At 37.8% G+C, this 24332-nt stretch overlaps 1 protein-coding gene across 1 annotated transcript in view; it reads right to left on the bottom strand.

Moving 5' to 3' along the window:
* Positions 1–24332, bottom strand: part of REV3L (REV3 like, DNA directed polymerase zeta catalytic subunit) — a 71618-nt gene that overhangs the window by 1627 nt on the left and 45659 nt on the right. The window contains exons 18-30 of the mRNA XM_083857368.1: positions 21539–21654; positions 17405–17523; positions 16650–16768; positions 15549–15690; positions 11422–11666; positions 10336–10444; positions 9310–9516; positions 8579–8688; positions 7453–7567; positions 5949–6086; positions 4910–5100; positions 3566–3812; positions 1961–2170 (exon numbers count right to left, since the gene is read on the bottom strand). Coding sequence (XP_083713494.1) covers positions 1961–2170; positions 3566–3812; positions 4910–5100; positions 5949–6086; positions 7453–7567; positions 8579–8688; positions 9310–9516; positions 10336–10444; positions 11422–11666; positions 15549–15690; positions 16650–16768; positions 17405–17523; positions 21539–21654 — 2068 coding nt within the window. The remainder of the gene's footprint in view (positions 1–1960; positions 2171–3565; positions 3813–4909; positions 5101–5948; positions 6087–7452; positions 7568–8578; positions 8689–9309; positions 9517–10335; positions 10445–11421; positions 11667–15548; positions 15691–16649; positions 16769–17404; positions 17524–21538; positions 21655–24332) is intronic.

The raw sequence follows: 24332 nt of genomic DNA, 5'->3' as shown, positions 1-24332 counted from the left end.
CAGTAACTCTCTGCAGAGAAAAGGGACTAATGAGCATTAATCAGAGTTTTACCCAGTCAGCCAGTCAATCCCAACACAGAAATACATAGGCCACAGAAGTTGCACTGCTCTCCTTGTTCAAATAACTACTTGTTAATTCTGCTTGAAAGTACTTAAAACATGAGATACTTGATGGAATAAAATAGCAGCAGGCACAGTTTTTCCAAAGGTAGATATCTTTAGGAAACTAAAGGTCCCTGGCTTTGCCTTTTTATTTTTAACCTTTGCAGTGTTTGCCACCTCCAACAGTCTTCCAAAACCTTGGAAGTTTACGTCCAACCACAGCTGTGTTTTGTAACATTAAAATATTACAGTTTATCCTATTATTTGCATAACCTGATCAACAATCCCAAATTGTATCCCTTTGCTTTTAAAACTACTTCTTTTCCTTCTTTCCACATTCCATCCTGATGCCAGGCCTGCATCAGAACCAAATCCCTGCAGAGTGTCAATAGCTGGAGAGGGGCAGCCCCACCTGGCCAAGTCCCACAGGTGGCACCTCAGAGGATACCAGTCCTCTGGCCTGCAACTGTGACCAGCAGGAACAGGATTTAAACAGCTGGATCCAGGTTTGTAACCTCAGAACTACATCTATTCTAGTTCTTCTGAAAGAGGCTGTGGCAGGTTTAAATGCAAGGGACCAAACTAAATGGTACCTGAGACATGTCCTAAGTTCAGTTTGTGTTGAGGGAAGAAGTCTATGGTTTTAACCAAGAGCATGTAATTTTTGAGTTCAGTTTAAATAATGTACAGCTCAATGTTACATTAGTTTCTGCTGGCTCCAGCATGTTTATAATCTCAAAGGGCTAAAAATATAAGCTATGAAAGATATATATGCCTTCATATTAAAATAAGACAGATGCTCTTACAGAGACATCAAACACTGACTTCGACAGGATCCCAGGCTGAGCTATCGTGTGTTGCAGAGACGAGAGAATGTTCTAATCAAATTCACTGATTCTTCTGTGGGCCTGGACAAGTCTGCCAAGTTCAGCTTTATTCCAGAACAAGAGCAATACAAAGGGTTCAAAGTACCACAGGAAAACTGCAGAACATGCATTTCCTCATTTCTACCATTCACAATGCAGATAAGGTTGCATATTACAAAATACAGCAAGAAGTCCACACCTTAGTAATGAAATATTTATGAAGTGATTTACAGTGCATTTTTAGCAAGCCCATGAGAACCTATCAAGTTAATGCTTACATTTAGGAACATTTTTATCCCAGACATTCAGACAAGTCTTTAAAATGGTTCATGTGCTATTGCTAAAAATAAGTTTTAACTAAAATATTTATTAATTATAAAATATGACAGTATGAAAATTAGGTGAGGTTATGCATATGTTTCCACAAGGGGAGGCATTGTGCTTTGCTGTAATATATTCATGAGCACAGTCAGCTAGCCTCTTAATTGACTTCTAGCTCAAGGGGAAAAAGCAGCTTGGAAAATTCCTATCAAGAGGAAAGGTAACAATTTTAAAATCCCCAAACTAAACCACATACATGTTATACATATAAATAAATCAATAAATAAATATTCTGGCCCAAACATTTTTGTTTCTAGAACATCATCTGTTATTTTAATGCAAAAAAAGTGAATCTTTTACACTCTCACAGATCTCTGTCATTACAAAATGGGACCTACAAACCATATAAGGTACTCTTTAAAAATCAGAAGAAAATGAGAAAAAGCATCCTCCGTTCTGATCCCCTCCTTTGCCTTAGCTTTCCACAAAGCCTAGGAGAGTAACAGCTGCTGTGCTGCCTTTGACAGCAATGGGAAAAGCAAACAAGCTGCAGCACATTTAACACCCACACCATACTTCCCATTTCTGTTGGGAGTATTCAGTAACACACTGCTTTGAAATTTCAGCCCCAGTCTTTTGCTGACAGACATCTGACAATGCTTTAATCGTACCTGGACCAGCTGTTCTTGTTTACGCTCCAACTCTCGGATTTCTTGGTTGAGAATCACTGCCACATGCTGTGGCTGGCTTCTGCATTTATTACAGATCCCATACTGGGTCAGTTCATCACACACGGGACAGTGTAAGGTCGTGAAATACTGGGAGATGGTGCCTTTGCGTCCTTCTAGCTCAGTGTGGGCAGCTGAGGCAGCCTTCTGAATCTGTTAAGAAAAATAATTAAGAGGTAATGAACTTCCTAGATTGCATACTTTTTTTTCCAAAGGAGTAAGAAAGTGCAAGATGGCCTGCAGGGCAAGGTTTCATACACAAATTATGAACATAGATAAAAAGAGCGCAGCACTGGCCCTGAATTGATATACTGAACAGAGCCCTCCCCCACACCCTTTTCACAGGGAATCTGTAACCAGAAAAATCCTTGGTCACATGCTTACTCCTGATCTCACCTCAAACTCTGCCTCCTGCAGCTGTTCCTTTTCTAGGTTCTGATCTGATTCACATCTACACGTGCCCTGGCTGCAGCCCCAGTGGCCGTCTCCTGGATGCTGCTTGCCCTCGACTGTCTGTCTGTGCTGGGCAGTCCTGGGCACAGCTCTGCCATGGTGCTTTGGTCCATGGCACAAGCTCATACTCTGATTTCCTTGGACAAGGCTCCACCACTGGCTCACCACCCTGGCAAGTCTGTTTTCTGCATTTACTCCTGCTGCTGCATCACTTTTGCTTTGTGCTATCCTTCACTCTCCTGCTGCTCTGCTCTCTGTGACTTCCTTGCTGCTCCTTGGCCTTGCAGAAAGCCAGGGCTCTTTTCACTTTTTAGAACAGCTTGTTGGAGATACTTAAGGTGACTGCCATGGTGCCATTGGAAAGGTGAAGAGAAGAAGATAAAGTCAATCAAGGCTGTACTGGGAAATACAGCTATACTGCTATATTGCAGTGGGAACATGATGTGTTACTGTGCTGCTGAAGTCTATTCTGAGAAGAGTAACCAAACTACTCACATACACTGTCTTTCACCATCCTTTTTTGTCAGGGGAATCACAAACTAAAATCCAGCTATCTAATACTTCATTTCCTGCATTTCAATGAATTCTTTAACTTTTGGGGAAGTCATGTTTAGATATTATTGGTTCTAAATCTCTGGTGATAAAAATTTTTAAAGTGTTCCTGCTGTGGGGCATGCCCCCTTTTCTATACAGAGGAAAGATCTTCAGAACATTTTGGAAAAGCAGGAGTTCCAACATCAAATATAGAGAAACTTAAAAGGTTACTGGTATGGCCAAACAGATGCATATACACATACTGCTAAAAATACAGAGTTATGGCAAAATATTCTCTTAAACTATAGAAGGGAATAGGAAACAGAAGATGACTGTGATCAACCCTGCACAGAAGGGCTGGCTGAAAAAACTTACTATGTGAAAAAAAAACCCCACACAGAAAATCTAAGAATAAGGACTGCCTATCTGAGCACCAAACACTGCTTTACAAAGTAACCTTTGCTGTTGCTTCCTATCAACCTCATTCCACTAGAAGTAACAGTAAGGCCAAAGAGCACACAGATGCGTTGCACTTGCTATCTCTTGTTTGAAAACACTCACCCGGGGCAGCTCGTGGTACCAGCTGAAGACGTCTATGCCAATGAGCGAGAACACCCTGGCCAGGGGGGGCAGGATCTGCTTGGTGATGTAGTAGGTGGCGTTGAGCCTCAGGCTGGGGTCCTGCAGCACTTCCAGGGGCTGCCGGACGAGCTGGATCAGGGGCAGGCCGGGCATGCCGTACACAATGACGTAGGGCACGCGCTCCCCAACGCGCGGCTCGGAGCGACGGTCATATGCGAGCATCCTCCTGTCAAAACACAGCCTTGAGAATGCATCCAGAGGCAGATTCACAGTTATTGCATCTGCCTGTAAGCTTCCCCATCTGATTAGATTACTTGCTCTCCAAATGAACAGAATTAATGGCTATTTATGAAGCACAGGACAAAAATGTTTCATTTTTAATCTGTCTCATGATCAAACCTATATTTTAGAACTTGGGACACAAGCCCTAAAGACACGGTCTGTTTCAGGTCACTTGGATTTGCATGCAAACTGTTTTCCAGCTACCACTTCCTTAAAGAAATACTTTAATAAGGAACAGCCAGGGTACTAAAAAGGGCTCAAGTATCATTTGCTTTCTAATCAAATTCTGGTCCTTTGCTTTCTGAGACTGGTTGCTCAGTAGAATGATACCTGCTTCAAACTGAATTATCCTTTACTCAGAAAGCAAAGGACAATTCAATTTGAAGTAGGTATCAGTTTTGGACTTGGATGTTATTTTATTTAAAAAGCATAGCTTAATTGGAAGACCTTTTGCATTGAGCAAGGTGACAAAATGTTCCAGCTTACATTATCTATTTTTCTACTACTGATCAAGGACAACAGGATGAAATATTAACTTTAAGTAAGGTACTTATTAAAAATGAAGAACTATGCCTGGTAACGTATTTCACAACACTAAGAGATATCACTGTCACAATGTCTAACATATCTAATAACCGTGAGTGATGAGTAATCTTGGAGAGTCCAGCCCTTGTACAAAACCCAAACTCTTAAGTAACAGAAGTGAACAACACACTGTTAGAGTGTCCTGACAAGACTTTCCTCTTGAACATGTGGCTCTTTTCCAGGACTACAAAATGGCTTTCTAGGACCGTATCTTTTCACACTCAGAAGACAGTCAGGGACAACTGCTTCAACAGTATTTGAAGGAGACATCTGACTGCTACCTGTAACTTGAGAGCAGCAAAGGTCAAGAGAAAAAGTATCCACAATCTGCTACCCATAATGTGTCAGTACAAAGATGAAGAAAAAAAAAACAACCTATGAGCTCCTACCCATAACCTGTCAGCACAAAAGCTGAGATAAGAAATATCTATGATTAGCACTTCTTGATCTCATTACCTGGTGATTTCCAGAGCAGGTACACAGGCTCCAGGTTTGTATGCTGAGCTCCCTCTGTACTCTTTTGCAAAGATGAAGTCCTGTATGCTGGCTTTTCCTTCCAGTAACTTCATGCATTGATTCTGAACATACTGCTTGATCTGACTTATGTCTCGTGTTTCAAATAGCAGCTTGATAGAACACTCAAGTATCTTTACAAGAAAAGGAGAAAGGTGACAAAAACATGTATGTTTGAATAAAAGAGAATTAATTCAAATTAATTCAGTAAATTACATGGAAATACAATTACACTGCTTAGAAAAAGTACCAGTGATGAACTAGGATATTGATAGGACAACAGGTTGCAATCTCTTCCACTCAAAGACATTCATAAACACTTTACTGGACAACTTTTTCTTCAGCTTGCCACATCTTTCATGACATCATCCATACTCCAACACTAAGATTTTTTTCAACAATTATAGAGGCTTCCAAAGTATGAGAGAAGATGTTTTTCTGTGCCATCTAAAATATTCTGCCATAACTTTAGTAAACCCTTCTACGTAGTTACCTTTTTTACTGGCATAAATTTCTTTTAATTTGGCTAAGAACAGGATTTCCTAATTTCTTTTTAACCTCTCAATACACAGCTTAAAATAAGTCAAGAAAGCATATTTTAAAGGATTTCATAGCTGAACTAGGTTTAGGTAAGTGAGCTATTTGGAAGACAGATCAGTGTGTCTCGCTCATTTGGCAGTAATACTTCCAGTTAAAGTGAACTGGATCAAGAATGGTCACCCTAGGACAAATAGTCTTTGACAGGGCTTACATGGGCCAAGCGCTTTTATGGGGTTTGTAGTGGATGAAATGTAAGCTGTATAATATAATACAAGTCCTTGTAATGCTGTAAAAGATCTCCAATTTATCTTTCAAATAGCTCACACAAGAAAAACAGATGAAGATTAAGAAAACTCCAAGGACTAGAAACTCTAAGAAAGGACAAATATGAAAAAACAGAAGATTATAATTTCATTCAAGAAGAAATCTATGAATACTTTACCTTGGAAACAGCAGGACAGGAGTCCCTTCGGACTGTCTCTATGCCTTTTGCATCAAATACTGGGTCCTTCTGGTCCAGTGTTTCATACATGTAACCCACATACCTCTTTTTAGTTTGCAGGACACATGGCAAGTAGACCTGGAATGTTTAGAAAAAAGACAGCTCAGTCTGGAATGTGTTGGGAATATAAGATGACTTTGAACATAGAAGGTTGCCTAAGGAATACTGTGCTTTGTTGGTTTGTTTGTTTGGGTTTTTTTGATTAAACAGACTCTTAAGATGGCTGAGGAAGTTGGGCTTCTGTGGTGTTCCATTCTTGAATCGCTTTATATTTCATGTAGCTGAAGCTCAGATGGAAAGTAACAGAGAGTATAAATGGTTGCAAGTACCTTTACTTTTCCGGATTGCACCTGTCACCACGTCTACTGTAGCTATTATCTTTCTTTCTTATAAAGACAACTTCATTTTAAACATCAGAGAAGAAAATGTTCCCAGCAAAAGTAGAGGCTTAGAACTTCCTGTTTTCAAACTTTATCTAATAAGGATAATGCCAAAAATCTGCTTGTATTTCCATTTGGAGAAAGTATGGCTTTTAAATGCCTGTGCTTGGAGAATGGTTTTCTCAGGAATGAATTTTTAGGGTAATGGTCTCTTTTGCTTGTTTTCTCTAACCTCTTATTTCATTCTTGATTGTGTAAGTATTCCTTGACTACTTTCAAATGAAAGAATGGAGAACAATTCCTTCTTTGTCATCTTCCTGACTCTCATGGAAGAGGGAGCAGTGAGTTTAGGTTGCCTCAGAATTATAAATTTTGATTTACCTTGTTGAGTCAGGTATGGACTTTGAAAATATCCACAGCACCTGAACTAATGCTAACTGACCTGAACATCTTGTTAATGACTTTACAGTGACAAACTTCCAGCAAAATCAGTAACATATTCTATAAAAGATTTGTTGTGGTTAGTATTTCTTCCAGAAGCCTACCGAATGGATTTTTATGATTTTTCATTTTACAGGTATATGTATCACATAGACATATGCTGAAGTGTGCTAAGGCTGACTGAAAAATAAATATCAGGCTTGTTATTAATGCACTGGAATTGGGGATGGTGAACACTTCCTCTGCTAAGCTGCACACATTGATTCAATTGTAGGTATACAATACCAAACTGAGGGAGATATTTCCAAAAACTGATGAATGAGACACGAATTCAAACTGCCTGATGCTGCCAGCACAACAAGCCACTGATGTGAAATTAGGAATATTTCTTTTTATTGTTCACACAGTAATGCTCCTCTGAAAAGGTCCCTGAGGCATTAAGGAGCTTGCAATATAGCCACAGAAACAGCACAGCACATGACTTGTTTATCCTTATGTACATTAGGGTTCAGAAAAATCTTTTATCTTCAACTTTTTTTGGGGGGGTTTCTCTTGTTTCATTTCTGTTTTGTTGTTGTTTTGATAACGTCCAACACATTTTAAGCAAAATATTTTCCTTTTACCTTTTCAAACTTCAGTTTAACAGGCTTGGGATTTGTTGCTGTTACAGCTTCAGCAATTTCTTGACCAATCTTAAAAGACTGTTCCTTTGTGGCTCCTTTCAAGAGTACAAACATGCTACAAGAAATCAGACACAGAAAGTGAGTGCAAATCTATTCAACGTGGTTCCTGAAAATTATAAGCTACAGTTTCCTGGTAGCATGGCAGGGATGTTATTATGACTTGTACACCCTTTCTTCAGCTAGAAAACCCCAAAATCTGAGAAACTTCAGTGTTAAGCATGTGATGAGGAGTGCCAAAAGGCTGATGAATGCTATGACTATCTAATGAGGCAGGGAATGGACTGCTCCCAGGCACTGTAAAAACTGGAGTTCCCAGGAAAGAATTGTAAAGAGCTCTGGTATGCCATTTTTCCCCCACTATGGGCAGCAGCAGGATTTTACTTCCTTTCTCCAACATTTTTTTTTTAATTGAAACCACTATGAATTCAGTATCTTTGAAATGTCAAGTCTTTTATCAGATCTAGCTGAAATCAGTCACTGGATTCATAAGTTATTAAGAAAGGACAGCCAGACAAGCTTTGTTTCCCAATGGCTGAAAAATTATCCAAGTATGGAACAGAGGTGGATATGCCTAGAGCATGGCTATTATTTAGATGAAAGACTGACTGAGAAAATGTATGTCAGGCAGCCTAATAATATCTTTGTATGCTCTGGTGGCTGCTTTTGAATTGTATCCACTTCTGAAGCTTAAAACAGTGCCTTCCTCAAAGTGCAATGCCTAGTGTGTTATATATACTCTATTTTTCAAAATAAAAATGGCATCAGAAACAATAATAATAATAATTTGTTAAATAAGATTTATACTAATTCACAAGTGAAAAAATATTGTCCCTCTCTTTCTTTTCCACATAATTTTCAAAAGAAAGGAAACCTTTAAAGTGCTTAAAGAAACCTGAGCAAACTTGGTATTTATTCACTTTGAGTATTCTGCAAGGCAGTAAAGCAACATCCAAAGCAGATCCACATACCCTTTTCAGCATCATAAATTTGCCTTGTTGGGACAAAGGCAAAATCTATCTATGAAGAACTAGTATGATTTTAAAACAAGAAGCAGACCATGAATTACCTGTCTGTATCACCATATACAACGTGAGCACCCCATTTTTTTGTATCATTCACCAGTTTAATGGCACGCTCCAATGTTTCTCTGGCTTTGTGGACAATGCTGTCTCCAATCTGCAAAGTTAGATTGAAAATCTTTATTCTACTGCTAAACCAAATACTAGCTTTTGCTAAACAGAGTCTAACCATGCTTGATCTTGTTATGAAAATCACCATATTGAGATGATATATTTTATTTCATGGTTTAAATGCATATAATAAATAAAAAGGTTGCTTAACTTGCCCCAAAATAACAAGAACTAAAAAGAAAATAATCAAAAATTATTAAGTATTAAAATAAAGAGAAATTTGTTTTAAACTTCTTTAGAAGTATTAAAAATCTATGGAGCAAACAAGACTGCTCAGTATTGTTTTCTCTAGTTTTTTGGATTCTGCTGATTCCTATGAAAATGAAGAAAAAGCTACAATTTTTTATTCTATTTCCACTATTAGAACTGTAATCCAATCTCCCTTTGGAAATAGCTCAACAGAAATGCCAACTCCAAATGCTCCTTTATGGGAAGAAAAAGAAGACAACAACCTTTATATTTTTCTAGAATATCAGAAATAAATCCTAAGTTGCTGATTTTCAGTACTACAAATAAAAACAGCTTTTCTGAAGGTATTTAGTTAGTTTCAAATAATAATATGTTATCTGACTAGTGTCTTTCCAACATTTTTATCTGCAACCCTTACCTCAGTGCATGGCATTCTTCCAGAAAAATTAGCAGCAGTATAGCCAAAAGTAAAATTAGCGATATATTTAAGACCCAACTGTCGAGCTTCAAGCATTCGAGTCACAGCCTTGTCATGCTTATAAGCCTTCATTGACTGTTTCACCATTACCCTGGTCTTCAAGATTTCTTCTAGCATCCTTGGCAGCACACCCTTTCTTACTGAAGGCTGCCATGAAGGGAACAAAGAAAACAGTTAAGAGCAAAACCACACCCCAGAACTCTTAGTTAACCACTGACACGAAGACAAATTAACTATCAAGATGCCCTAGCCACCCACAGTTTGGTTTTCCCACAAATATTGTAAGGAAGCTAGCATACAGGCAAAGCTCTTAAGGACAGAACAAATAGCTTTTTGTTCTTTGTATTCATCAGCCCTGCTGATGCAATGTTTAGATAACCTGATTAACTAAAATGGGACTTCAATATCTAGCTGTTAAATCTCTAAGTATTAAATGCTGAAGGAACACTATCTTTTAAAAATTCTGCAAATATTCTTTACTTAATTTTTTTTGTTTTACATTAAATACAGGTGTGCTGGTGATTGCCCTACTATTTTTAACAGCTCCAGGTGATATACATTACATATCAGCCAGGAGGACACATTACAAAATGAGAACAATAGAAAGCAAGTCAGGGAGTAATCATTACCCCTTTTCCAAGAAAGCATTCTGCTACACAGGCAGGAGAAAAGTGAATTATTACATGCAGATAATTACTGTTTGATCCCCAAACTGCACAAGTAAAATACAGTTTAATTATAGATGAAATAAGCCTTCAGTATAAAAGAAAGCATAAAGACATTTTACTTCCTGAAATGCCAGAAGTTCAGCACTTTGACAAATATCAAAAACATTGTGAAATGAGAGAATGAACCTCGCCTTTCTGTCTGCTCTTAATGCAGCAAAATATAAGCTACAATACCAATTTGATTTTACGTCATCCAACAGGCAGTGAAAATGCTGCCACAGAGCACTAATATCATTACCTTGACAAAAGCTACTCCACTGGGTGACACTGTGATATCGTGTCTAATCTGGTAGAGTAAGTCAGGAGGTACTCTCAGAGATGTACAGCCAAATTTGAATGCATCATACCTAATAAAGAGAAAATTTAAATATGAAGACCATTCATTTACAGACTAATCAAGCAAAAACATCGGCTCACATTAAAATGCTAATAATGCTAGCAAGGACAGAATAATCTCAGGTATAAACAAACACAACATAATTCCAAATTTCTTACCTACGTACAGAAGATTCTAGGAACAAAGTAGTAATAAATAGCTAAATTCCAATGCATGCACAATTTATCAATTCTGCTCTGTGTTATGAATTATTACCAAATACTGAGTTAGTGGAGGCATGTACTCAATACTGTAATCTCCTATGGAAACCATGCATGTTTACCAAGTACTACACTGCACTTACTTTCTTCCTACAAATTCAGAATTTCAAATCAGAAACCTGAAAACCTGATGGTGACACCTAGCAATTATTACAGGCATCTTTCCATTCTTCAAAATACTGTTTTATAGAGGTAATTATAACAAGCAGTGAGATCTTTTCCCAATTAACAGAAAAACTGTTAAGCTCAATAAAAGATGCTACAAAGAATAACTCAATTGTACCTTTTAATTTTCAGTAATTAGAACCAGAGTGAACTACAAGTGATACAGGAACAATCATAATTCATTAAGGAATAACCCCAGTCTAATTTTCAAGACAGAAATGGTGGATTTATAATAATTTTAACTTATTCTGAAGCAATATTGAAAACCAGCACCACCACAATGATCAAAGAGGTGTACATACACACATGCACAGAGCTGTTTCCAGGGGTTTTTAAGAGAACAGAGTCTAGTTCAATATTTAATTAAAAATACATACTGATGTGTATATGCACATGCACACACCCACATGGGAGATTTTTATCATCTGTATTGTGTAACAGAAAATGGTGCTATTCATACATGCCCATCGTTTCCAATGGCAACCAGGGGTTCTCAGTACCTTAGAAAAGACACTCGGCTATCTACGGAATCAAAGATTGTGAGAAAAGAGTAACAACTTACTTTCCTAAGTTTTCAACGTGTCCCAGGCAGGTAGAATAACAGTAGTTGTATGCAATGACAATGGAAGGATATAAGGACTGGAAATCCAAGACAAGAACAGCGTTGCTGTAGAAGCGGGATTCTGGCTCCATTATTAAGGGAACACATTGTGGGGCTTTCATCTGAGCTCGCTGCTGGACACTGGGAGTCACAGCAATGTAGTTCATCGGCTTTGCAATGCGCAGCATCACTGACTCCACACGGTACTGCAAAACAGTTTGGATATAACCACTGTCATTTCAAAAGTGCAGAACAAACATGTATTCACTATGGCAAACACACCCTTACATTTCCTAAATTTAAAGTACACATAACTACTTTTCCAAAATAAATAGCCATGCTCTTAACATACGTTTAATTGTATTTTAAATCGCTACATCATCTTCTGGTCCCTTCCAACCCTAACTGTTCTGTGAGTCTGTAACTTTGTATTACATACAGCGGAACTTTTCCATGTGTTTCCTCTTTGTTTACCCCTAATCATTGAAAATCAAATACTTTTTATATATGGAAAAAATAAACATCCAACAGGCTTCAACAATATGTGTGGATGTCCATGCTACTGTCAGTGAAGGAGCATTTGCTAAAATGTAGTATTGTTAGACTTGCAGATCATCAAAGAAAACAAAGTATAATATGCAGTAAATGCACTGGGCATCGTGCTTTCTCCCTGATACAAGTAGAACAGGAAGCATAGAACAACAAACACTCTGTTCAAAACACCATAAAATGTCATATGTGTAACTGGCAAGAAGAGAAAAAACCCCAGCCGTATTAATTTGTGTATTACTCAATGCTTTAGTAAAGGCTTTACAAGCACAAATGGGCAGGTATGCAGTGTGTACATTCACAATAAAAACCAAAAAAGCTGAAAACTACATACACAGGTGACAAGGGACTGAAAATCCCAAAATATCAAGGAACAATTCTACATAGTTGTAAAATCCTGTGCTTTGTAAGCAACTAAATCACTGTTAAAGACCGTCTGCCTGACACACTGTGTATTCAATCATTGTACTGAACAGGTTAGATAAAATTTCTTTAACCTTGAAGTTACAAACGAACTTACAGAACCAACAGCTTCAACAAGACTGCACCTTAAAAAGAGGTTGGAGGTTGATGTGTAGTTAGGGAGCAACATAAACTGCCACTGCTGCCTTACACTGATTGCACACTAATTTGTGTCCAGTGATGAACTTGGATGTGTGACAAGGTGGTCAGGGACTGCTTCTGCCAAGATGTAGATTTTGGGGGTTTTCCCTAGTTTTCATAGCATCACAGAATTTAGGTTGGAAAAAACCTCTAAGATCATCAAATCCAACTGTTCATCCACCATTGCCCAAGCACCACATCTACAGATCTATTAACTCCAGGGATGGTGACCCTGGACAGCCTGTTCCAATGCCTGACCATCCTCTTGGATAAAATTTATTTTAATATCCAATCTAAACCAGCCATGGAACAAATCGAGGCCATTTCCTCTTGTCCTGTTGCTTCTTAGTTGGAAGGAGGTCCGGAGACTGACCTCCATGTCACTACAGCCTCCTTTCAGGCAGTTACAGAGAGCAGTAAGGTCACCCCGGAGCCTCCTTTTCTCCAGGCTAAACAACCCCAGACCCCTCAGCTGCTGCTCACAGGACTTATGCTCCAGACCTTTCACCAGCTTCACTGCTCTTCTCTGGACTTGCTGCAGCACCTCAGTGTCCTTCTTGTACTAAAGGGACCCAGAACTGAACACAGGATTTGTGGTGTGGCCTCATCAGTGCTGAGTAAAGACAGACAACCTGGTGCTGCTGGCCACATCACTTCTGACAGATGCCAGGATGCCACTGGCCTTCTTGGCCACCTGGGCACACACTGGCTCATGTTCAGCTGCTGTTGACCACCACCCTCAGGTCATTTTCCTCTGGGCAGTTTTCCAGCCATTCTTGCTGTAGCTTGTAACCCTGCATGGGGTTGTTGGGAGCCAAGGACAGAACCCTCACATAATTTGCCTCAGCCCATCAACCCAGCCTGTCCAGATCCCTCTCTAGAGCCTTATTATCCTGCAGCAGATCAACACTCCCTCCCAACTTGGAGTTGTCTGCAAACTGACTAAGGGAGCCCTTGGTCCCATTGTCCAGATAATCAATAAAGATACAAAACAGGACTGGTCTCCTGTTTGTTACCCATGCTGAGTGCACTGCTGCAGATGCACCTCAGTTGGGCTATTGATCCTACCACCTTTTTTAGGCAGGGAGAGAAGACCTAATCTCTACATTTCGATTCTCAGATGCATCTGTGGTTCCTAACATGTCAATAATCCTTTTGTTTTTGTTCCCATGTGGATCTCCAGTGCCTACCTCCATTGAGACAGCAGATCAAAGGACTTTGCTAGGATACTGTTTCTCAACCACTGGTGTGATGCTTCCAAGTTTCTCTCTAATGAGCCTGGTCTTATTCCTTTCCCCCTTCAAATCGAGTTTAAAGATCTCTCCATGAGCCCTGCTGACTCCTGTGCAAAACCCAGCAAGTTCTTCAAACATCTGACTAATTACCTGCATACCTATGACCACCTCTTGTTAGATTTTGTTTAGTCTACTAAGAAATGTTCAAGATGACTTAATACAATAAAACAAAATAATTTAAAAAAGCTATTGTAAAACTCAATGAGAGATACAAACATGGAAAAATAAAATATCTGAAATCTGTTATTACTATTCCATTTTAACATGTTTTTTAACTGAGGAGGAGTATCTTCATAAAAGGTAGTGATTCTTCTATGTGAAAAAACAATTATTTGAGGTGACTGGGAATTGTTGCAAGTGCCATTTTTGTGATCTAGAAAGTTTCAATGGAAACGGAACATAAGTGCACAGAAGGGAAGAGAAAAGAACAGTCAGGATAGAAAATGCAGCATGCTTCTGTTGCTCACTCCCACTCACAGACATCTGAGAAAAAGACAGGCAGAACAGTCTTTGTGGGCTGCAATCATGACAGTTTAAGCATATCTCTGTTGGCGGGATGCCAGTCCCACACTCCCTGTCCCTAACTGTGCATTTCTCTTCCCTTGCTCCAACAGTGGTATTTTCTGATAATATGGTAAACCAGATCAGAGAGCTAAACCGGCAAATACCTACTGAACACTGCCACGGTTCTGCTGATGGTGCCTGCCTGCCTGCTCCCCTTTCCCCTAAATATAGGGTCAGTACCAGAAAGACCAACAAGAACCTGCTCTGGGTCAAGAGATGACACAGGCAACTGCAGTACGAGAAAAAAAGGTGGCAAAAGTTTTTTAACTGGATTGAATTGTTAAGGAAACTGCGGCTTCAGACACTCCCATATCTAGAGCTGGTTTATGATAACAGAAAAGCTGTAACACATGACAGAGTGGCCAACTTTCATTTCAGGTGCTGTTCAGGTCTCACATGTAGGCATTAAAGCAGTTCATTTAGCCTAGTCACTCACAATCTGGGCAAGGACAGCTTTTGGTATTACTGGAGACTGCTGGGCTCCCAAACAAAGTGCACATCTTGCTCTATTCTTCTCCCTTTTCCCTCTGATGCTGGTATCAAAACAACAGAACCACAAACATCTTGCATGACACATATTTAATAAAGCCAGAGCCTCTCTTGTCTTATTGTAAATCTCACCCAGAGGTCTGCTACACCAGAAATGTCACTTGGAACATATTCAATGCTGCTTTGTCTGCCCTGAAAGAAACCAATCTCATCTTTCTAAAACGTAATTAATTGTATTTCTTAATGTTTTAGAAAGCACTCATTTTTAGTCTCATCTAAGTGTGAACAATACCAACTCAAAAGGAAAGCTTAGTGCTCCTGAAGGCAGTAGAAGAGTTTCACTGGTGTGATTATATTTGGGGAACTCTATTTTTAACAGCTATTTTTAAAATCTGAGACTAGGCAATTCAAAAGCAGAAATAATAGGTTGAACACTACTCTTTATGTTTCAATTTCATGTTAATTCATGTTTAAGCCTTCTGTGACCCTATGAAAATGCACATGTGGACTGAGAAGATATCGAAGAACGAGAGTATTTTATAAAAACTATTTTAGTTTTTATAAACGATAAGGAGAACGAAGTCTTACCTGGGAGCCTCTTGTTAATACATGTAAGAACTGAATCCCAAAAACTCTTGCCATTTCACTTGTTCTGTCAATTAAATCCAGTTTATCTAACAACAGGAGATTCCCACGAACCCGGCTAACGTAATGATCAACCATTTTCCATCTGTGAGAGTGAACACCTTGTTATAAAAAATCAGAAGAGTGCTGCTCTTTCTACTAAGACAAATGTATTTTTATTATAACTTGCAACAAACCAGCAAATAAAATTTTCCTCTAGAACATTTTCATACAACTCTTTCAAAAGTGTGGCACATATAAATGCACACTTACATTTTCTAAATATATACACAGAATGTGTTACAGCACGCTACTGTTAAGGCATCTAGCAATGACATACTCTGTCCTGTTCTCACTGCCCCAAAGGATTACTAAAACAGACACAACTACCTCCTCATCTCTTTACATGTTTTTTAACTGAGCGGACCTTTGTGGAAACACCCTTCTTTATTAAGAATGCCTATCACAGCTGAAAATAAATTCATAACTTCAGTATAAACCATGTTTCCACTTAGTTACAATATTCAACTTTTACAGAAATTTTATGTATGTCACGAACAACATGCAGATCAGAACACAATTTCACAAATGTTCATATCACACAATACCAAATTGCTTTGGGTGAAGCTGAATGTGATACATGTCATATGAAGGTACTTTTAAGCAGCTATAGCTACTGTCTTAACATCTTGTGTGCTGCTTTGCAACACTTTCAAGCCTAACTTCTTGACATGCACTTGAAGTGAAACAGAAGCCTGGCAGTTCTGATGAATACTATACACAAAATAAAATAAAGACATTACAGAACTTCAAAATAGTACATCTATTCAGGTATATTGAAAATGTAATTGAAAATATTTTGTTGTAATATTGAGGGTATAACTAAACAATAGAACATCCAAGTAAATAAGCTCATGTTGCTGCATATGCACTGCCCTAGTGCCTGAGCCAAACTGATTATTTCTTCCTGTGGTGACTTTACCTCACACCTATCCAATGTTAAGAATCTGGCCTTAAAAACAGCAAACAAAATGCACACACAAAAATAGATTAATAGATCATTACCTGTAGACATCTGCTTTATTGTCAAACCAATCAGACAGAACTCGGAATGTGAATAAAGGAAAACGATGATGAAGAACATGAAAGCCCACATTTTCAAAAGTGTAATTTGTTAGATTCACCTAGAAAAACACATTGGACATGTCAAGATGTGTGATAGCTTCCATAATAGAAAAAAATCTCTACTTTTCAAAAACTGCAAGAACTAAATTTATTAACTTTTTATTAGTATTTTGTTTAAAAAGTTAGTTTTTATTCTTAGAAATCCCTATTTATAGGTCAGGAAAAAGTATCCCTCATCAACTGAAAAGAATATGCAGAGTTAAGCAGTTCATAAAGATCAGTTCTTAACTTGGTCAGAACAAGATTTATAAAGTCTATTTGAGTATTAAATGGAAAACTATCAATAGAACAAAAAAAAGTTTTTTTTTAAAAAAGTAAATCTGACAACTTAAAAGATGTTCAAATACTTAAAATAGTAAAAGCACCATACTAGACAAATTCCTAAAACAAGTAAGCTGCTCTCAAAACCCACAAATCAGTGAAAAGGAGTATCATTAAGAAACACTGAAAAATCAGGGCTTCATTATTTTACAGTTTGGAGATACGCAAAACCCATTCTCACAAACTGGCAAACTACTCTATTTGAAAAGGTGTATAAAGAAAAAGAGATCTAGAAGTTACACAAAACTTTCAAGGAAGTCTGCAATAATTAGAAAACTCATTAAGTCAAAACATTAACCTTTTAAAAAATTTACCTCATGTCTCATCATCCTCCAAATATTCAAGACAATTCGCCCAACAATATGTATTTCACTCATTGTATCCGCTCCATATTCATCCAGCTCAGTGGCAAATCTGTTCTCTTTATTTTCATCTAAAAACATTAGAAGAGATTTATATTTAGACAAGTTATAAGACAGTAAAAACTAGATCAAGCCATCCCTCTTCCAATGTGTGCTCTCAAGAAAAATAAAAATTCATGAAGATTACTGCTGATTCCACAAAACTATTCATTTACCAGTCATCCACACACAATCTCTAAATAAAACTCCCCCAGGTTTTTGTGCTTTTGCCCTTTGCAGAGAACTCTTTGGTTTCATTGAAATAGTGTCCAAAGCAATATATTCTCCATAGTGAATATATTGGTTATGCAATGCTGAATGTTACTTGAGAGTCAGCTGCACATACAGTAGTGCACAACATTAAAACAAACAAACAAACAAACAAACCGACCAAAATTTAAAAAGTGATATTTTTCTCAAAGGAGTTTGTAACTCAATGCTTTACTTGCAATGATCTTACATCTTACATCAATGAGCTAGTCTCAACCAGATCATGAGAGAGAAAATTCAGTCTCTTTCATTCAGTAAAAGCAAACCCACTGCAGTGCGAGTAGGCAGGCATGAGTTCTGGATAGCAAAGGGAGAAGGAAATAGGAAGGAACCAATGCAGATGCCGAAGCAGCACTCTAAATCTTTCTGTGAGACAGCAGTGACTAAAACAGAGAAATATATCCTCTTTTGCCATCCTTGATTTTTGTCAGGCTTTGGAATATTAAAGCACAAGAGAAGACATTCTTTTTGGTATACATTTCTTTAACTATCTTTTTTTCAGTCATTGTAAGTCTACTGTTTTGGTGTTCTTTCCAGAGTTTACAGAGATGTTTTTTAAAATGTACCATACAGACTGAAATGCATTATGAAAACACACTGATCCTCAGTCTTATTATTACTTTAATGGGAGAGAAATTACTTCAAGGCAATTTCCCCATAAGTCTAATTCCATACCCATTTTTAAACTGCTGGTTGCTTTGTATTCTGCCACCACTCATTTATCAGGTACAGCACAGCCTGTACAGTACCCTGTTAATAAAAAGCAGAACATTTTGGACAGAGAGTGTAGAAGTGTGGATACACACTGCTTTGCAATAATGATCTGATCAATAATGATCAGAACTGAACAATTAGATCCTCAGACAGTTGCGAAGAACATTTACCCTTGATGACAGAAGTAAAAATTTCCGGAAATGCTGCAGAACTGCAATGAAACAACATAATATAGACTAATTTTGTGTGTTGATCTTCAAATGTGTGCAGTAGTAATTAAAATATGGTTAAGAAAATCTATTTGTCATTTACTGACCTCATGAGTGAATCACAGATCCTTGAAAAAATTTAGCAGATCTTTTGTACACTGCATCAAAATGCATACTATCTTTTTAACCTCCTTATTGTTTCAGCATATGAATAAGGGAGAAAAATACAAAGCATAGGGGTTTGGAAAAGCAAGAGGAAGACAGATGGGGTCAAAACCGTGGACAAGGAGGCCACAAAGCAACAGAGAACACAACTACTTGCATGTATATGGTCATGCATGCAAGCCCACATTTATGGCATGACGTTTCTGGGAAGAGCTCATTATTTTATCAACTTTCTGCTGCAATTCTGTCAAAAAAAATACCCCACTCACTTTAAAATAACACCAGTTCTTACACACATTTTAAAGTGTTATGTATTCCACTTCTGAGTGTGCATCTACCAGCTGGCACAGAACATCTGCACTACAAACACCAGTTCTGTGCAGATTGTGCCTATGCTCTGCATGCCCACTTGAACTTCTTGTACAAAAATGTTAAGGGCTATGATCCTGATCTCCTTCACTAGAACCGAACCCATGTTGTGTGGGACTTCACAGTTGTAGGGAAATCTGACTGTGAAATATATGGGAACATTACCATTAGGAAGCATATAGTTCCCTTCCTTCTTTGAGGACCCATTCATGTGTATCCCAAAATCAGTAACTTGAGGAAGAGCTTATGTCAGGAAGATGGATACTTTTAACAGCTTTGCTGACCGAATTGTTTGGTTCTGCATCAACTACAGTGCAGAGAGAGCTGTCCTGCAAGACATGAACTGCAACTCAGCCTCTGAAAATAGCAGTGGAGGCACATGTCCCAGACTGAAGAGATTGTTCAGCCATACTTCTACAGTAGAACAGTAAATCTTTGTAATCTTCAGAGGTTTTAAGAAACCTTTGACTACAACACTTACTGTTCCTCTTACCACAGACATTGCAAATTTTGAGATGTAATGGGTCAAAAAATTCTCTGAACATCCATCAGTACTCTGAAGACTGTACCCAGAGGCATTATTTTGCAACTAGTATATCATCCTAATTTGAGCCATCAGGGAAACTGAATAATAAGTTTAATGCAATCCATTATTATTCCTAAAGAACAAATTTGAGAGCTTTGTGCTGAAGAAAGAAACTTATGAGCATTGATGGCCTATTCATATTTAAACTATCATGTGATCTTGTTTTCACATATAAAGTATGTAAAAATTCACCAAAGTTCAATTGCCAACAACTTTCAGCTGAAGATACAAATTTTTTTCTTGTGTTTTCTTGTCTCTGTCTCTGCCCCTACAACTCAGCTTCTAACCATCTGCAACTTCCTGGGCCAGACATTATTTTCACATGTATTATAGATCCTAATGGATTTTTCTTGCAAGAATTTATCTCCTTTTAAACCAATGTACACTTTAGGCATTTGTACTATCTTGTGACAAGGAACTCAAGAGTTCAGCAATGCTGAGATTGAAAATCAACTTCTATAGCTGCCACTTGCTAGCTTCATTTGATTTCTGGTTCTTGCATTGGAAAAGACCATGAAAACACAATCTCTATTTCTCTTTACATCCCTCAATATTTTATAGGCTTTTACCTTTCCTACACCATTTTGCCTCTTCTGGAATCTCAAATTACTAGACACATTTGGATTACCCTTCTCATCTTAACCAGTTCCCCTATATCCACTTTGATGGGGGAAGGTTATGAGGAGGCTACAATCTCAGTATCTGAGGTACAAGCACACTATAGATTTTTACATTTACATTCATTGCTTTATATTTTCCTTGCTTTATAATTCCTAACATTTGTTTTTGCAACCATTACAAAGCGACAGGTCCAAATTTTTAATAGAACAATAAAGACAGTAATAATAGAACAATAAAGACAGTAATGGACTTCTTATTTCACAGTGATTTAATTTCTGTACAGATCGTTGGCAAGAGCCCTGGCAAAGCCAACTTTTTCAACTGTTTTGATTTTTAAAATCTCCCTCATCCACATCACTGTGATGATTGCAAAGAGCTACAACAAATTTTTGAGACAGTTTTTCATTTTACAAAGTCATCCTGACTCTTCTCTGGTGCAACAGCACATTTATTTAACCATTCACTAACTCCATTCTTTAGAATGATTGCTTGTATTGATTGGCTAAGCATAGACACTAGGCTTACCATTCTAATCCAAGTTTTCTTGCCAGTCTACACAGACTTTTTTTCCAAATGCTGGAGGAAAGCATCAGCACTTGGGCCCAATAAAATTTGCCCAAAGTACAAGAATGATCATTGAAAGTGAGGATTTTATTACAAAGCTGCTGTTCAGGACAATTGCTGCTCAGGAGCAGTTTTATGTTCTTGTATTCCAGCCAGAGAAATCACAAATGATGAATATGGTAGGTACTCTGAATGATTGGAGCCAAAGAAAGCAGAAGAAGGTTTGGTAGCAGAAGCACCTCCAATAACTGAAAACTTAACACAAAACTACAGAATGCAAGTCCAGGTTCATGAATACAGGACACACCCAGAACTGGAATATGCCAGGAATTTGAAAATGCAGAAAACCCCAGAATCTCATTGATATTTCTGATTTATTTTTTTTTTGGGGGGGGAGGGTGTGTGTGATTATACTATTAACAACACAGGAGCAAGAATTAAAAAAAAGGCCTATCTGAAGAAATACTAGGCATTTGTTTTTAAAATTTGTTCATAGATTTCAACTTCCTTCTACTAGAACTGAACTCAAGCCCTAAACAAATAACTTACCTGGCACACGAGAAATCATCTGGCATAAATCAACATTCAGTGCTGCAGCCCTCTGTAAGAGATAACCCCAGGAATGCATCTGGACTTCATAGCCTAGCAAAATGTCTGGGTCATATCTAGAGAGGTAGGGGGAAAAAGAAAAAATGAGCTTCACATAATTTACAAAAATATTTTCCATGAACAAAGTATAAACAGGATTGCATTCAAATTATGTTGAGTTTAAAAAAGATGCAGTCACAATAGGTTTCTACGAAAGCAGCATCTGGACTAGGAGACAATATTTAAAACAGGCAGTTTCTTAGGATTTTTAATAACATTCAATGGCAAAAATATTTAGAAAGCATATTTTCACTGGATTTTTTTTACATAGTTCTATTATTTGAGTCTTTACAAATAAAGAACAAAACAGGTCTCATCAGGCTTTATTGATGGCATCAGGATGTATCAAGCATAAACTGAAATTCAGCTACTGGCACGAGACAGATGTGCAGTGAAATACGGCCATTCCTATGGAACAGAATTTGCCAGTAGGTTAACTGGAATGTTTACAGATAATATTGTGTCACACACATTGTAGTGCAACTTTGAGTAATCAGAGGAAACTCCAGGTCCTAAATGATGACCCTTTAATGGGAGTTACAATTTGTAGTTGAGTGTGTGCTGTCTAAACTGAAACATGGAGAGCAGAAACAACATCTGCCAGTTCTCTTTATATACCTCTTTATTTAAGATAACCTTCTTTCTAGAAGACATACAAGAAAAGCTGATTTTATGCTGTATCTCTTTCCAGCTGGAAAATCTGACTCAAGTATGACAAAAAGAAAGTCAGAATTGACTTCTGACACAATCATGTCCAACCAGGCTCAGAGTAGAGCTCACTAAATAGAAGAACAAACAATGTGGCTTTAAAGACAAAACACAGGTAGGAGTTAGCTCAGAGGAGCCAGTATCACCCAACTTTTGACTATAAAACAGAAGACTATAAAAACCAGGCACCATAAAAATCAGAACTCATGATCTGGTGACTTGCTCAATAGCCTAAGAATGATTTTGTTGGGCTGGGCAGAAAGAGACTGGAGAAAGTAGCACGAGGTATCTGTTATTTTTATACCAAAAAAGGAAAGGAAGCCTCAGTGGGATGAATAACTGCTTCTTGGTTAGGCTAAATGACCTTTAGTGTATTTTCCAAACTTGATGATTCTGTGATTCTTTTAATGCAGCTAAAGGGTTTTGAGTTCCAGCAGGCAGCATTCAATACAACTGAATGACATCAGGGCAGCTGTCAGAAGGCAGAGGATGGGTGATAAGCTGAGGATTCTGTACCATAGTCTATGCCCAACCCTACAACAGGATGCAGGTAGGCTTGTACACCTTAGTTTATGGAGGGAGTAGGCAGGGGCCTTGGATTATGAACAGGAACTCTGCACTCCTTGCATCCATAAACACATCAAAAAAAATACACATTTCCTGACTGTTGAATACAGAACACCTTTTCCCTGAATACTGAGTTAGTTATCTCACAGACATTACAAATGAAGTTTCAGACTTTCTCAGGAAAGTGTCCTTGCTTATGTGTCCTAACCAAAAGCAATGACAACTCCTTTTGAAGATACGAATTACTCTAAGAATAGCTCCAAAAAAGAGTTTCTCCACACTTCTGCCATGGACACTAACCTTCTGTGAAAAATAGCTGAACGTTGTTACTCAGCATGTTACTCAGCATACTCTTTATTACAATTTGGGATTTTGCGCCTGCCAGAAGTTGCAAAAATCTTCTTTATCACCTCCTTCTACTTGTGAGGGAATGGTTTTGATACAATTTTTGCCTACAGGAGGGGATTCTGAAATAAGTTTTTGAATTCTACTATTCTATAGAAAGTAAAAGAACTAGCACTTTGAATTTGGGGGATATTTTTGCTATCTGCTGTTCCTATCAAAAGAATAATTATTTAGTTTTGGAGGCAGAAATGATCATCAGGAGTGGAAACAGTAAATTTACTCAATATGGAAACCTATTCTACCAATGGTACAACCCCAAAGCTACTTGGAACAATTTATGGACAAATGACTCAAGCTAGCCTGCAGTTCATTCCAGCAGTGGAATCAGTGTCAAAAAGAGTTATGACTGCTTGCTGCCCTGCACAACATAAAATGATTGCAAAATGATGATCCAAAATATCTTCATTTCAGCTTTGAAATAAGAAAGAATTATGCCATGTTTTATACTGGCATAGAATATACATTATAAAATTAACGTATTTTCAAATTAATTCTTGTAACTAAACTATCCTGGTCCTAGCATATTGCAAAATGGTACTGATTAATTAAAATAAGGGAAGGAATCATTCATTACCATATTTGAAAACTGGTGTCACATAATTCAAAATGAAAAATACTTGTAGATTTTACATAGGACAAGGCATTATGCAGATGGGTTCCATGATAGATGCAAGTGTGAATCAGAAACTAACTCGTGAAGAACTGCTTAAGTGGTACATAAAACAATATTCATTATACCAGAAATTTGCTTTCTCTTATAAGCCTGTTCTGAACAGAAACAAGAACTGTTTGGAAGCAGCAAGTTGGTGAAATTTGTCCTTCACCACCTGATGAAGGATAGTTGCTTTGGGTTTTAACTTGCCCAAGCAGGGCATTACCTTCCTCACTATCTATTTAAAAAAAAAAAATTAGTGGGCTATTACATTACTACTGCAACTGAATATATTTCATCAGTTCTGGAAGTAATTTTCCCATTACCTTTTAACCTAATGAACAAACTGATCTCTGTAATCTA

Source organism: Zosterops lateralis, assembly GCF_965231275.1.
Source record: "Zosterops lateralis genome assembly, chromosome: 3".
Taxonomy (NCBI): Eukaryota; Metazoa; Chordata; class Aves; order Passeriformes; family Zosteropidae; genus Zosterops; species Zosterops lateralis.
The sequence above is the reverse complement of the archived record's forward strand: the minus strand, read 5'-3'. Positions and strand labels throughout refer to the sequence as shown.